General features: G+C 53.2%; 1 protein-coding gene across 1 annotated transcript in view; it reads left to right on the forward strand.

Annotated features, from left to right (window-relative positions):
- NKD1 (NKD inhibitor of WNT signaling pathway 1) overlaps window positions 1–13,364 on the forward strand; it is an 88,446-nt gene that overhangs the window by 51,946 nt on the left and 23,136 nt on the right. The window contains exon 4 of the mRNA XM_034940139.4: window positions 8,047–8,110. Coding sequence (XP_034796030.3) covers window positions 8,047–8,110 — 64 coding nt within the window. The remainder of the gene's footprint in view (window positions 1–8,046; window positions 8,111–13,364) is intronic.

Raw genomic sequence — 13,364 nt, forward strand, 5'->3', positions numbered from 1 at the left:
AACAAACAAAAAAACAATAAAAAACACCTAACCTGGACAACATAGCGAGACTGTGTCTCTACAAAAAGTTTTAAAAAATTAGCTGGGCACGGTGGCCTGTGTCGGTGGGAGTCGCAGATACTCAGGAGAGTCACTTGAGCCCAGGAGTTGGAGGCTGCAGTGAGCTGTGATCATGCGACTGCACTCCATCCTGGGGGACAGAGTGAGACCCCCATCTAAGAACCAAACCAAACCAAACCAAGGCCCCCAACACCTGTGATTTTATTGATCTTATTGCTTTATGGCAAGACTAGGTTAAAAAGAGAGAGAGAGCCAATTTAAAGAGAAGCATTTAAGTACTCATGGTAGCCCAGAGACATGGCTCTGGAGGAAGGCGCGACCGTGGCATGTGGATGCCTGCGACTTGCTGGTGTGACAGCCCAGGAAGTGGCCTTTGCTGGCCCTTTGGTGACTGAGGCTGGCTGAGGTTCAGGATTGGGCAACCCGTCTCTAGGGATTATGAGCACCCTGTCGGGTCTCAGGCCTGAGGGCTGGAGGAAGGGAGTATGGTGGTTTCAGAGTCAGGCCCAGGGTCTGAAGTCCTTCCTGCCAGCCCTGCCGTCCCACTCCTTGCTGGCTGTCCACCTTCCCTGTGCAAACTCTCAAGCCCAGGAAGCAGGCTCAGGCTGGGGTCCCCAGGATGTGGGGAGCTGAAGGCCGGGGATCTACAGTTAGGAGCATGTCAATTGCATCTTGGGCAGATAAAAATAGTCCAGGAGAAATCTGAGGAATTTTAATTGCTGCTCAATGTCTTTGGCGTCTTGAAGGCCTGGTCCTTGCAGGCCAAACACAAAAGGCCTGGTCTGTGTGTGCAGCCCCAGGAGCCTGTCTTCCCTCTCGCCTCAGCCTCCGCAGCTCTGAGTGGAGTCTGCGCGTGAAGCTCCTGCAGGGGCCCGCGATACAGCAGGGCAGCAGGAGCTCGCTTCACTGGCTCCCAAGCTTGCCTGGGAATCCTGGATTTAGCTTTGAGGAGGCTGTGGATTGCTTCTGGGAGCTGTGGGAGTCAGAGCTTTTAGTTGCAAGTAACAGAAACCCGACCTGAATTGCTGGAAGCAGCAAAGGCCGTTTAGTGGCTTCTGTGACCGTCCCATCGGTGGGAAGGGCGGGTTAGGGTGGGCCTGCCCCAGGGTTCACCGAACAAACACTTTTTCGAGTGCCTGCGTGGTACCAGGCGCTGTTTGAGGGCAAAACAGACCCAGAGTCCTGCCCACAGGCAGCCTCCTTCTGGAGAAGGCTGGGCCTGAGGCTGGTCCCAGTACTGGCCTCTGTCTCTGTGTGAGCTGCCTCCTTGAGTGAGTTGTCTCTGAGAAGCTGCCGATGAGATGAGATGCAGCCTTGGCACCAGAGAAGAGCTCGTTCCCGTCAGCTCCCGAGGGAGGGGTCCCAGGAGAGGGTTCCAATTGGCTTGGCTGCATCCAGGGGACAGGCCTGGTGGGCAGAGCCAGGAGCCACCACCAGGTGACCTGTGGCTGTGGTGGGCTCAGGGGTCTTCAGGGGAATGGCTGAGGACTCTGCCCTATATTTTGGCTCCTTTGGAAAGAGATGCCATTTATCTTTGGAAGCAGCATGTTGAGGCCTGGGTTCTGATGACCCAGGCAAGGAGGGGCGAGTCTGTTTTCCTCTCCTGGGGAGGAGGATGCCCCCAGCCTCTCCCATCCCTGGGTCCAGGCCTCCAGGAGCCCTCTCAAAAGGCTGCCTGCCATGCCCTCTTTCCATCTCTCTGCCCTTTGATGAGGATTATTTTTGTATCACTGGCCTGCATGTTGTATAGTGTTGGGATGGGCTGGGTAATTTCCTAGCACTTTCAGCCTGCCGAGCTTGTAGGCAGAGTGAGCTCTGGAGGCCCAGGAAAGCCCTGGGGGCCTGGGAATGAGAGGGAGGCTGTGTGGGCAGAGATAACAGGTCCGCAGGGGAGAGGTATATGTGAGAGACATAGAACTTGAGGCCCAGAAAATGGACAGCCCCGGTTTTCCTCTTGTTTCCTGGGTATAGCCCTAGAGAAGAGATCTGCCCATTGACGGGATGCGGGCTGGAACCTCAGAAGGTCTGTGCTCCAGGGAACTGTGAGCATCATCTTGTCTGGCCTCCCTATTCTAGAGACGAGGGGGCCGAGGCCTGGAGGGGGCTACCTGACTCTGTTGCTTTCCATGAAACCTTGGACTTGTTACTTAATCTCCCAGCTTTTGTTTTCTTTTGTAAAGTGGGTTATTATCTGCAGTTTTACTAAATTGGGTTTTAATTACCCAAGTAATATACTCATCAGTTAAACATGAGAACACTTCTGATAAGGCTGGGGTTTATGACCCCCCCCACACCCTCTGCCTCTGTCTGCCCTCCCCTCTCTGGAGGTCACCGTGGCTGTCGTCTTCCGCATGTTCATCCACACGGGGACAATCTCATGGCATACATGGGTTTGGTGCTCTCCTCTGTGTACAGGTAGCAGCACAGTCTGCGTGTCTTCCTGTGATGGCTCCTTTGCCCGTCCTGTGGTCTGGCCCTCTGCCCAGGAGATCTGCAGGTCTGTCTTGTTCTGTTGGCGTCCCTCTCGTGTGGCACTCCTCTGCAGAGATCCAGCCCACATGCCTTTGAGGGCATCCAGGGTGTTCCTGACTGCGGGTTAACAGGAAGTGCATTGCCCTAAACATCACTGGATTCGAATGTGCCTCCTGGACACACATGTGAGCATCGTCCCAGGGTGGACATTGAGGCACTGGCTCGCCAGGCATTAGGATGGAATGTGAGAATGTTCCTGAGCCTGTGTCGGGAAGAGGAGAGAAACCGATGTTAGTGCTTCCAGCTTCGCATCAGACACCATCCTAGGCATGTTATCTATGTTTTCTCATTGACTGCTCTTTGACATCAAAATCCTCATTTTACAGAAGGGGAAAATGGAGGCCGGAGAAATTAAGTAATGTGTCTGCTGCCACTCAGCTGCTGAGGGTGGGACTGGGCCCAGAGCCTGGGCGCCCCGACTGCCAGGTCGATCTGGACGCTGAGGAGTGGAGCATCCCTGTCCTGCCTCCCGAGAGGGGACAAGAGGAAGGCAAGAGCTTGCTCTCAGCAAGGCCTTGAGAGCGCCTGGCCAGGCTGCGGCCTCAGTGTGCTGGGAAGAGAGAACTCGCCAGGAATTTCCTGGGGCAGCTCCAGGGTAGGCTGCTCGGATCTAAGGGTTACAGGGTGGCCTAGGCCCTGCCCCCCTCCTCTTTCCCCGGCACATCCCAACCCTGTACATTCTTGGAATCTGTGAGTTGTGCCGTGTTCTGTGGGCACCGGGAGTTTGCTTTGAAACCTGTGGCACCAACATCTGTTAGCTCTTAGAGAACAGAAAGATTGACAAAGCACTGCTGGGGCAGGCGGTGGGGGAAGATGTTACATTCAGAAGTAGGAAGTCTCAAAGACAGAGGAAAAACCCCAACCAAACTCCAGCTCGCTCCCCAAGGCTGCTTTGATGTGGTTTTCCCATCCCCGGAGGCCTTATAAGGTATCGTGCCTGGATTCTGGGCTCTGGACTGGTGCTGGCTGCACACCCTGTGCCCGGAGGAGCTGGCCTCTCTTCCTGGGGCCCAGTGTAGAGCAGAGGAGGGGCTCCCAGGGCCAGCTGATGGGGCACCACTGGGACTTAGGAAGGTAGCACATCTGGGCATGTGACCTGAGGGGCCACCAATCCAGGCCATTAGACAGGAGCAGCCCAGCCCCAGGTCAGGTGGAGCAGAGGCCCTGGAGACCCAGGAAGGTCTTTGATCAGAACTTGCAGCAGAGGCTAAGGCCCACTGTCCTGGAGGCCAGAGGGGAGGGGCCTGGGATCACAGAGTGACAACTAAGTAGACAAAATAAGTGGAGGAGGGTCACCACTGCAGCCAAGCCCCACATGTGGGTTTCCCAGGTGCAGTGGTGAAGGGTATGGACTCAGGCTCTGGCACTTACTAGCTGTGTGACCTTGGGCAAGTCACTTAACCTCTCTGTGCCTCAGTCATCTCATCTGTAAAACAGGGTAATCATGGCAGTCCTTTGGAATACCTGAAAGGATTGACACAAGGGTGAAATGAAGTCCTCTGAAAACAGCGTCCTGGGCAGGATGGGGCATGTTTCCAGGTGTCTGTGAGGGCACCTGGGGTCTGGCGAGTCTCTCGGCTTGTCCCAGCAGTGTTCTGGTCACCATACAATAACAATAGCAGGAGTAATAAACAGTAACTACTGACCTAATGAACCCCACTCATGCTTTCAGCTGCCCTGCTAAGCGCTTCACATGCAATGACTTCCTCACTCCTCACAGCCCCACCCCCTCCAGATATCCTGATTGCTGTCGCCCCTGTTTACGAATGGGGAGACTGAGGTGCACTAGAGATAAAGTTCCTTCCCCAAGGTGGTGCAGCATGTGTGAAGCAGAGCTGGGATTTGAACTAAGGTCTGACCCCTCCAGTTCCATGCCCTCTGCACAGGGGCTTCCAGTGGCGCCGTCAAAGTTCTGAATATGTCTCCTGGCAACACCTGCCTTCCCGAAGGATGGTGCCAAGGGCCTGGCCCTGGCCCTGACATGTGGGGCTGCCAGCCAGGGCTCAGCTTGAGGGCAGGGCCAAGTCCCCAAGTTGTGGGGAGGAGCAGGGGAGCTTTGAGTCCTGCTAGGCAGATGGGAACCCTTGACCACTTACCCACTGGAGCTGCCAGCTGGGCTATTTTTCTTGCACTCCTTTAGGTGTGATCCTTGGTCCCTGGTAGGTGCCAGGACTCCTGACCACCTCTGCTCCCATGCCCACAGGAGCCCTGGTTGCATGAGTAGGAGCCCGGGCTGAGGCATCTGAAGGAGCTGGCTCAAGTCCCCGCTCCTCCCCTTGCTAGCAGGTGATCCAAAGGGGGTCACAGCCTCTTGGAGCCTCCTAGCCACTTAGATGCAGGGCTGTGGGGAGGCCATTCTCCGGAGTCTCCCGTGAAGATCCCATTGGTCAGCACCTCGTACACTGTGAGCACTTGGTAGATGACGGGTGACTGTCATTAGAACTGTTTCTGGTCTCATACAGTACTTCAGGGTTGAGGCCACTTTCTTTGTAGAAAATAACAGTAATGATTATATCTCTCACTTTACAATTTGCAAATCATTTTAATGAGCATCTATTTCTTGAAAGATGGAAAGACCAGGGCTGTTGTGATGATTCAGGGGGCTAATAAATACACGCTTACACAGTTGGCCCTCCTTATCCATGGGCTATGTATTTGTTGATTCAGCCAACCATAGATAGAAAATATTTGGAAACAAAAAAGCATCCGTACTGAACACATACAGACTTTTCTTGTCCTTATTCCCTAAGCAATACAGTTTAACAACCATCTCCATAGCATTTACACTGTGTTAGGTATTGTAAGTAATCTAGAGGTGATTTAAAGTATAGGGCAGGATGTTTGTAGTTTATATGCAAATACTACACCATTTATATAAGGGACTTGAGCATCTACAGATTTTGATAGCCTCAGGGAGTTTTGGAACCAGTCGCCCACAGGTACTGAGTAATGACTATAAAGTGCCTAGCATGGTGCCTGACACATGGAAAATGCACAGTAAGTGTCAGCTGTTTGATTATTATTATGGTTGATGACTGTGCCCATTTTACAAATAAGTAGGCTGAGGTCCAAAGGCGAGGCAGGCGGTACAGCCAGCATGTGATTCTGTGTTTGGCTCAACATCCCACATGGCTTCTGGCCTAGAGACTCAAAGCTCTAGGAACATGCACGCTGCACGCCACAGACCCTGGGCCGTGTGGCTCAGTGGGGGAGATGAATTTTTTTTTTTTTTTTTTTGAGACAGAGTCTCACACTGTCACCTGGGCTGGAGTGCAGTGGCGCAATCTCAGCTCACCACAGCCTCCACCTCCCAGGTTCAAGCGATTCTTCTGCCTCAGCCCCCCAAGTAGTTGGGATTACAGGCACCTGCCACCACGCCTGGCTAATTTTTTGTATTTTTAGCAGAGATGGGGTTTCATTATGTTGGCCAGGTTGCCTGACCTCGTGATCCACCTGCCTTGGCCTCCCGAAGTGCTAGGATTACAGGCGTGAGCCACTGCGCCTGGCTGGGGAGATGAATTTTTGCAAAGTTGAGCATTGGCACAGTACAGTGCGTCCATGAACCATGGCTCCGGGGAGCTTTCCAGTGTTCTCCAGAGCAGGGTACTGTTGAGTGGTGAGAGGCCTATGCCAGAACTTGCCAGAACTCTGCTTTCTGAGTGTGTCAGAGAGCTTGGTTCTCCGAGCAGGGAGTGCTGAAGCTGTCATTAGGTGGTGACTGGGGTGCCTTGAGCACATGCGGTCATCGTCATAGGGCCCCACACGGCTGCCTTGTTGGTGGCGATGTCTGGAGTCTTTAAACTCTTCCAAGTGTGCCAGTAAAAAGACACAAGTACTCAGACGTCTCATTGATGCTGTCACCCGGCTGCAGTGCAGTCAGGGTGGCAGGCGCAGAGCCCCGCTCTGCAGAAGACCTCAGCATGAAGAGGTGCGCAGATTCTCTTGAAGACTGTTGCCTGTTCCCTCGAGGAAGCTCTGCCTACCAGCCTTTCAGGGGGAGGTGGCACCCGTCTCTCTTCTGCATGAAAGATGGGCTTTAATTGGCTGCTGGGGCGTCGCAGCCATCTAATGATGCCACCTGTGTGCATCCCTTTCCTGTCATCGTCTCCCAGCTCCCCTGTCAACTCGGGCTCTGTTAACACAAACAGCCAGTTTACAAGCCCAGGATATGTTCGATGATTATAATAATTGGCGGAGGAGGAGAGGAAGCCATCCTGACTCGAGGAATAAAGTAGCCTGGTTTTGAAGTAAATGGGACACCGGAGTCTGAATGGCCACATTTTAACAGCTTTTAAGAAAGAGTGTGTAATGCCCTAGAAAGATTTGAAAGAAGAAAGAGAACAGCCACAAAATGTTAGCTGTTTGTCTTTAAAACAAAAAACAAAAAAAAGCAAGAGGCTTACCTCCAGCTGTGTCCAGTTGATGAGATCAGCAATACAAAGCCGTGTTTTTTCTTTTGTTCATCAAGAAGAGGACTGGTTTTTTTTAAGCATCATCTGAGGTGTAGAATTTTTTTTCCCCTAAGGAGAGGGTTGGGTTTTGTTTTTGTTTTTGTTTTTTTTCTCTTTTATTTTCACAAAGAGAAGTTGGTGACAGCTGCTGAGTTTGGGCTTTTTTATTGCTTGTCATTTTGTGTTTTGAGAACCGCTACCATAGCATCATCATCCCCCAAACCCTTGTCTGTCCTCCCATAACAGGAGTATTTCCTAAAGTGGGTTTCTTGGGACACGCGTATCATGTGATACTTTTGAAAAACGAAGCTCCATGGTCTAAATAAGTTTGGAGAATGCAAAATATGCCAGCACTTGGAGATTCAGTGTTTAGAACCATAGGAAAAGTCCTGATAAGTCCTGCTGTAAGAGATCTTGTTTAACTTTGTTTAAAAGAATCTTCTTTGATCATAGAACTCTTCTGGCAGAATACCAATAAATACAGAAGACAGTTTGACAAGGTATGGTCTAGCTTCTTCCATATTTGGAGTTATCCTGCTAGGGTGGGTCAGACAGATGGGGCCTTTGTTGACATCCTAGAAATTTCCCAGCCTGTGGACCAGCCACACTCCCCTCGCTAACTTGACATCTCCTGGTCAGGTTGGTTGGGATGAGATCCCAGATATCCTTAACTCACTGGTGGGGAACAGGCAGGGTGTGTGCAAGGAATCAGGCTGGTTTCCGGAAGGCATGTGTGTTGGTGAAATATGGGAGGCATGATGGAAGACCCGGTGGAGCCATAGCCTGCGGTGGCCTGAATGTTGTGCTGATGCGTGTGGGTTTATGTTAAGGGCAGGAGGGACCCACCTTGGCGCTTAACTTTTCAGGTGCAATAGGATCTGCCTCAGTTGACCTGAATTCCAATCAGAAGAATCAGCCCAGGGTCCTCATGGCACCGCTTTTAACGTCCCAGCACTGGGCTCCCCCAACCCCTGCTCAATGCCTCTGCTCTGTCTTCTTCTAGGAGCTCGTGGGCGACGTGTTGAGAGACACGCTCAGCGAGGAAGAGGACGACTTTCGGCTGGAAGGTATTCGGAGTCCATTGCTCTCTTCCCAGCAGCAGCGAGTGGGGGAAGCGGGTGTTCAGCTGGCCGTGTGCCCTGTGTACTCCAGAAAATCTGCAGATGGAGGGCACAACAGGGACCTTGTGACTCTGGGTGGGGGTGGACTGGAGGGTGGGATGGAGGAGAGGAGTAAGAGACAGGTGTGGCACTTCATAGGTCCAAGCCCAGGTGGGGGTCCGGTCACCTAGGTCCATGTCCTGGCCCTGCACCGGATTAGCTGGGGGATCTCGGACAGGTTGTTGAAACTCTGCTGCTCCTCTGGGGATAATAAGAGTAGCTGCTCAGAGTGATGTGTGAAGTGTGATCAGGCAGTGTTGGGCATGGAGTAAGCATTACACACAGTGCCTATTCTGTTTCCTCCATCATGTCACTCTCTTGGTGCATGAGTGTGCACACACACACACAGCCAGCCTTTCACCTCTCTCTTCTGTTGTCCTTCTTCCTTTCTTAAGATGGGGTCTTGCTCTGTCACCCAGGCTGGAGTGCAGTAGGTAATCGTAGCTCACTGCAGCCTTGACCTGGGCTCAAGTGATCCTCTCACCTCAGCCTCTCAAGTAGCTAGGACTACAGTTGCATGCCACCATGCCAACCTAATTTTTAAATTTTTCTGTAGAGATGGGGTCTTACTATGTTGTCCAGACTGGTCTTGAACTTCTGGCCTCGAGTGACCTTCCCACCTTGGCCTCCCAAAGTGCTGGGGTTACAGGCGTGAGCCACTGCACCTGGCCGCTGCTTGCTTTCTTCATGGTGAAGTGCCGTGTTGTAGAGAGAATCAGGACGCTTAAGTGTAGAGGGTCTGCTGGCTGCTGGTGTGCTGGTTTGACTTTGGGCAGGCCACCCCACCTTTCTGAGCCTCAGTTTCCACATCTATAGAATGGGAACAAGGGCCTTTGCCCTGCTTGGCTCCCAGAGTTGGTGCCAGGAACGGATGACAGCGTGAAGCAGAGTGTTTCCTGAATGGGAGATTTTAAATTCAGAAACAGGGAAAGAAATCACCAAACGGGGGGCTGCCTTATAAGAGTAAGGAAGGACCTCTCTGCTGAGACCAGGGCAGACAACTGGCTGGAGAGCTGGGGGGCCATGGTGCAAGGGTCTGCGGAGGGGGATCTAGCCCTGCAGGGGTCTGAAGGGCCACAAGAGGAGAGCAGACAGTTCTGGGAAGTTCTCAAGGGGAGCATGGGCCAGACCTGAGGACCATGGCCACATCTGGCCTGAGAGCTGTTATAAATATAGAATCTCAGCTCCAGCCCAGGCCTGCTGAATCCGATCTGCATTTTAACAAGCTCCCCAGGTGGCTTGCATGAACACTGCACTCAGAGAAACACTGTTTGAAGATACTCACTCCGTTGCCTAGAAGTTGGAGGCAGGCTGGAGAGCCAGGTATCTAGCAAACTTTACTCAAATGTAAGCAGGCCCCAGATCAAGGGGGAGGAGTCCCATGAACAGAAAGCTTTGTGTGTGCATACAGTCTGGTATCTTTTATGTGAAAAAAAGGCACCAGATCATCCTCAGGAGTTTCTTAGGGTACCACATATGCATATGACTGTGTGGATAGAGGCCTAGACAGATGATAACCATAGCTCTTTCCAAACATGGGAGGAGACTTAAGTCTGTGTTATCTGCATTTCATGGTTAAACTTTTATAAGAACATAGTTGGGCATGGTGGCTCAAACCTATAATCTCAGCACTTTGGGAAGCTGAGGCTGGAGGATCACTTGAGCTCATGAGTTCAAGACCAGCCTGGGCAACATAGTGAGACCCTGTCTCTATTATCAATAATTCTAAAATTATATTTTTTAAAAAATCAAAAAACCACAATTATGTATTCCTTATGAAATTAAAAACTAATGTCAGTATTTAAAGGTGAAAACCGTAAATAAGGCAGTAGGAGTGAAGCTGCTCTGGTTTGAGTCGGGTGAGCATCTGGACCTGTCCGTGTGGCCCTTAAGACCCCATGAGGGACCCTGGGTCCAGTGACCATCTGTAGTCCTCTGGCACCCTTGGTCCTGTGGCCCGAGGCCTCCCACCCCAGGGTGGGGGATATGGTGTGGATGGTAGGCCACCGCATGGCTAGGTCTGGTGAGAGCAGGTGCTACTGAGTTCTGGCCACAGAAAACCAGCTGCCTGCTCTGGACCTGGGACTGGGGGGTCCCTCTGTGCTACTGACTAAGGGAGAACAAGCCGAGTCCTGAATCTCTTCTTTGTCTTCCTGTTGGCCAAGTTCATTGCCTCTTGGCGGGCTGGAGAGCTGTTTAAGAGAGAAAAAAGGCCATCTGAGGCGTGAAGATAAAAAGAAGTCTTTTAGCCATCCCAGGAGAGGATGGCTTTAGCTCCCGCGTTGTTATGTAAAGCCGGCCCTAATCCAGCGTCTTAACCGCCTTAACTGGCCAGCTGGGAGCGGGAGGGATGGGAGATTAAGGCTGGGCTTGGTGCGAGGGCCAGGGCTGCAGAGCTCCTTTTGAACTGGGGAAAGAACAAAGTAAACATCAAAAGTCCCAAGCTCTGAGAGCTGGCTGGGCGTGGCAGGGCTGGTGAGGTGAGGCTTTCGTGGGGAGAAGGGGAGAGGGACCCCTCCTCAGCTGACCCAGCTGAGGTCTGAGGACCAGGGAGGGGTGACCCCATGCTCACCTTCAGCGCACACCCAGCCTCCCTGCCCCCACAGCTGGGCAGGACTCCAGGTAGTCGCAGCCTGTGGCTTGGGCCCCACGGGGAGAATGGGTGGCCAGGCCACGTTCCCCTGCATGGCCTCCAGGAGTCACTGTGTCTGAGCGTGCTGCAGCCACTGCTTCATCCCCCTCTCCCATCTCCCTCTCTCCAGGTCCCCCCTGCCTCTCACCTGGTGAACGCTGCCCCCGCCCAGCTTCTTGGCTATCTCTGTGTCTCATCTCTGGGCCTTTGCTCGTTGTCTCTCCGCATCCTCAAGTGCCTGGTTTCTATTTCTCCACTCTCCGGCATCTTTAGGAAGGCTGCTCTGCAGGGCGCGGTCCAGCCTGCAGGGTCCCTGCTCCCTAAAGGAGATGCTCAGAGCCACTAAAGTCAGGCAGCCCCTCCTCCTCGGGACCAGGCCCAGGCCTCCCAGCTTCCAGGGCAGGCCTTGCTTTGGCCCTGCTGCCCTCTCCCCACTGGCCTGGCGTGCGCTTGTGGCAGCCCGTGGGGTGGTCTCTGCTTCCTCAGCCCAAGGGTGGATGTGCCTGGAGTTGGTGGTTCTGCCCAGCAGGGAGCAGTGTTAAGACTGAGGCCTGGTGGGGGCTGAGCAGCACTCTGGGAGCTCGGGGCCTGTTCAGCTCTGCAATGGTCCCTAACTTTGCCTTCCTCATCTCTCCTCCCTTGATTCTGACTTTCTATGAATTCGCAGCTCAGACCCCATTCCAGCCTGGCTTACCCACACTCACTGTGTGACCTTGGGCGAGTCACTTCCCTGTGGCTCAATTTCCTCACTGGGTTCCTTGTAACACTTCTTTGCCAGGGTTATTGTGAAGACAGTGAGGTGATGGATGTAGGTCCCAAGGGTGGCCCTGGTACAGAGTAAGTGCCCAGCACACTTGAGCTGCCATGATTCTTGTTTTCTGGGTTCAGTTTTCTTGAAGAGGTGTCAGCCCATGTTTATAATCATTTACCTAGCCCAGATCAAAGAGCCTCTTTGCAAAGCTTCTTTAATCCTGTTAGAATCTCCAAAGGCCTCCCCGTACTCCTGGTGCCTGGAGTAGGGTCTGGCATGCTGTATGTGCTCAATAAATAAACACTCACTGAAGAAGGAAAGTCAACACCCTGTAGTCACTGAAAGCAGGTGACCTCTCCCTCTGCCTCACTGAAAGCAGGTGACCCCTCCCTCCGGCCTCTCAGGCAGGACCTGTGTACCTGTGTTGGGGCCTGGGCCAGTCTGTCCAGGCTCCCAGGGGTCAGATGTTGGGCAAAGGAACTTGGGAGGCCTGTACTTCCTTTCATCTGTAGTTGGAAAACTGAAGCCCAGAGAGGGAAGTGACCTGTCCAAGGTCACACAGCAGACTGAGAACAGAATCTGGCCCCTCACTCCTCACCATTCAGTATGTGCTGGGCATTTGCTGCAGCTAGGGGCTCTACTGGGCCCTGGGTTCACAGGCACAAGCAAGGTAGGCAGGCCCAGCAGTCACGACATTCACAGGAGGGAGGCAGGGATGAATACATAAATCTGCGAAGGAGCATGGAAGTTTCTAGTAGTGGTTCTCTGCTAAGACGTAAAACCCAGGGAGAGGTAGAGTGAGGAGGCTTTTCTCAGAAGGTGATGTTTCATCTGAGATGTAGATGCCAGGAAGGAGCCAGCCATGGAAGAATGTAGGGGGAGAGCAGCTAGGAGTGAGCAGAACCCCAGAGTGGAGGGAACTTGGTGTTTGGGGAAGAACAGAAAGGAGGCTGATGTGGCATCAGGAATGAGAGTGGGGTGGTCGGCTAGTGTGGGACCACGCCCTTAGGTTGCGTGGTTCTGCCCAGATGGTTGGGTGGGTGACTGCTGGATTCTGACCTCTGTTTTAAGAAGTGAATTCTGGCTTCTGGGAGGGACTGCCCATGGGCAGGGAGGAAGAGGGCAATGAAACCAGGAGGTGACTGCAGGGTCGCAGGCGAGAGGAGATGGTGCTGGCCTAGCCTGGGAGCTTGGGGCTGGGGAGAGGTCCATGGGGCTGGAGGTTGGAGCTGGTGAGAAGGGGGTTGAGGGAACGAAGAGATCAGGGATGCATCTTAGACTTTTGGTTTCAGGAACTAAGGATTTGGCGGTGTCACTTCTGAGGTGGAGGTTTTGGCGGGTGACCATCAAGCCTCCCGTTTTTGGACCAGTTGGGTTCAAGATGCCCATTTAACATCCAAGGAGAGGTACCGAGGAGGCCGTGGGATACCTGGTGATTGGAGCTTGGGGTTCAAGGAGCAGTTGGGCAAGAAACAGAGAGAGAGCGAGTCAAGACTTCTCAGGAAGTAGCCATGGACATTGCCCGGGACTCTCAGGCAAGGCTCCTCAATACACAGGGCTGGCGGTGGCTTCCCAGGAAGGCTGGGAGGAAGAGGAGTTCATGGGAGGGCAGCAGGGACCCCCAGATGGAGGGGCAGGTGCCCATGCCCCGCCGGCTCCTCTCCCTCAGTTCAGAGCCTGTCCTGTCGGGGGGTGTCAGCGGCCCTGACTCTCCACTCCCCTACAGTCCCCCCAGAAGCTGAGTTGCAGCGGTGACAGAGAACAAGCGGACTTTGTTA

Source organism: Pan paniscus, chromosome 18, assembly GCF_029289425.2.
Source record: "Pan paniscus chromosome 18, NHGRI_mPanPan1-v2.0_pri, whole genome shotgun sequence".
In the NCBI taxonomy this organism is placed as follows: Eukaryota; Metazoa; Chordata; class Mammalia; order Primates; family Hominidae; genus Pan; species Pan paniscus.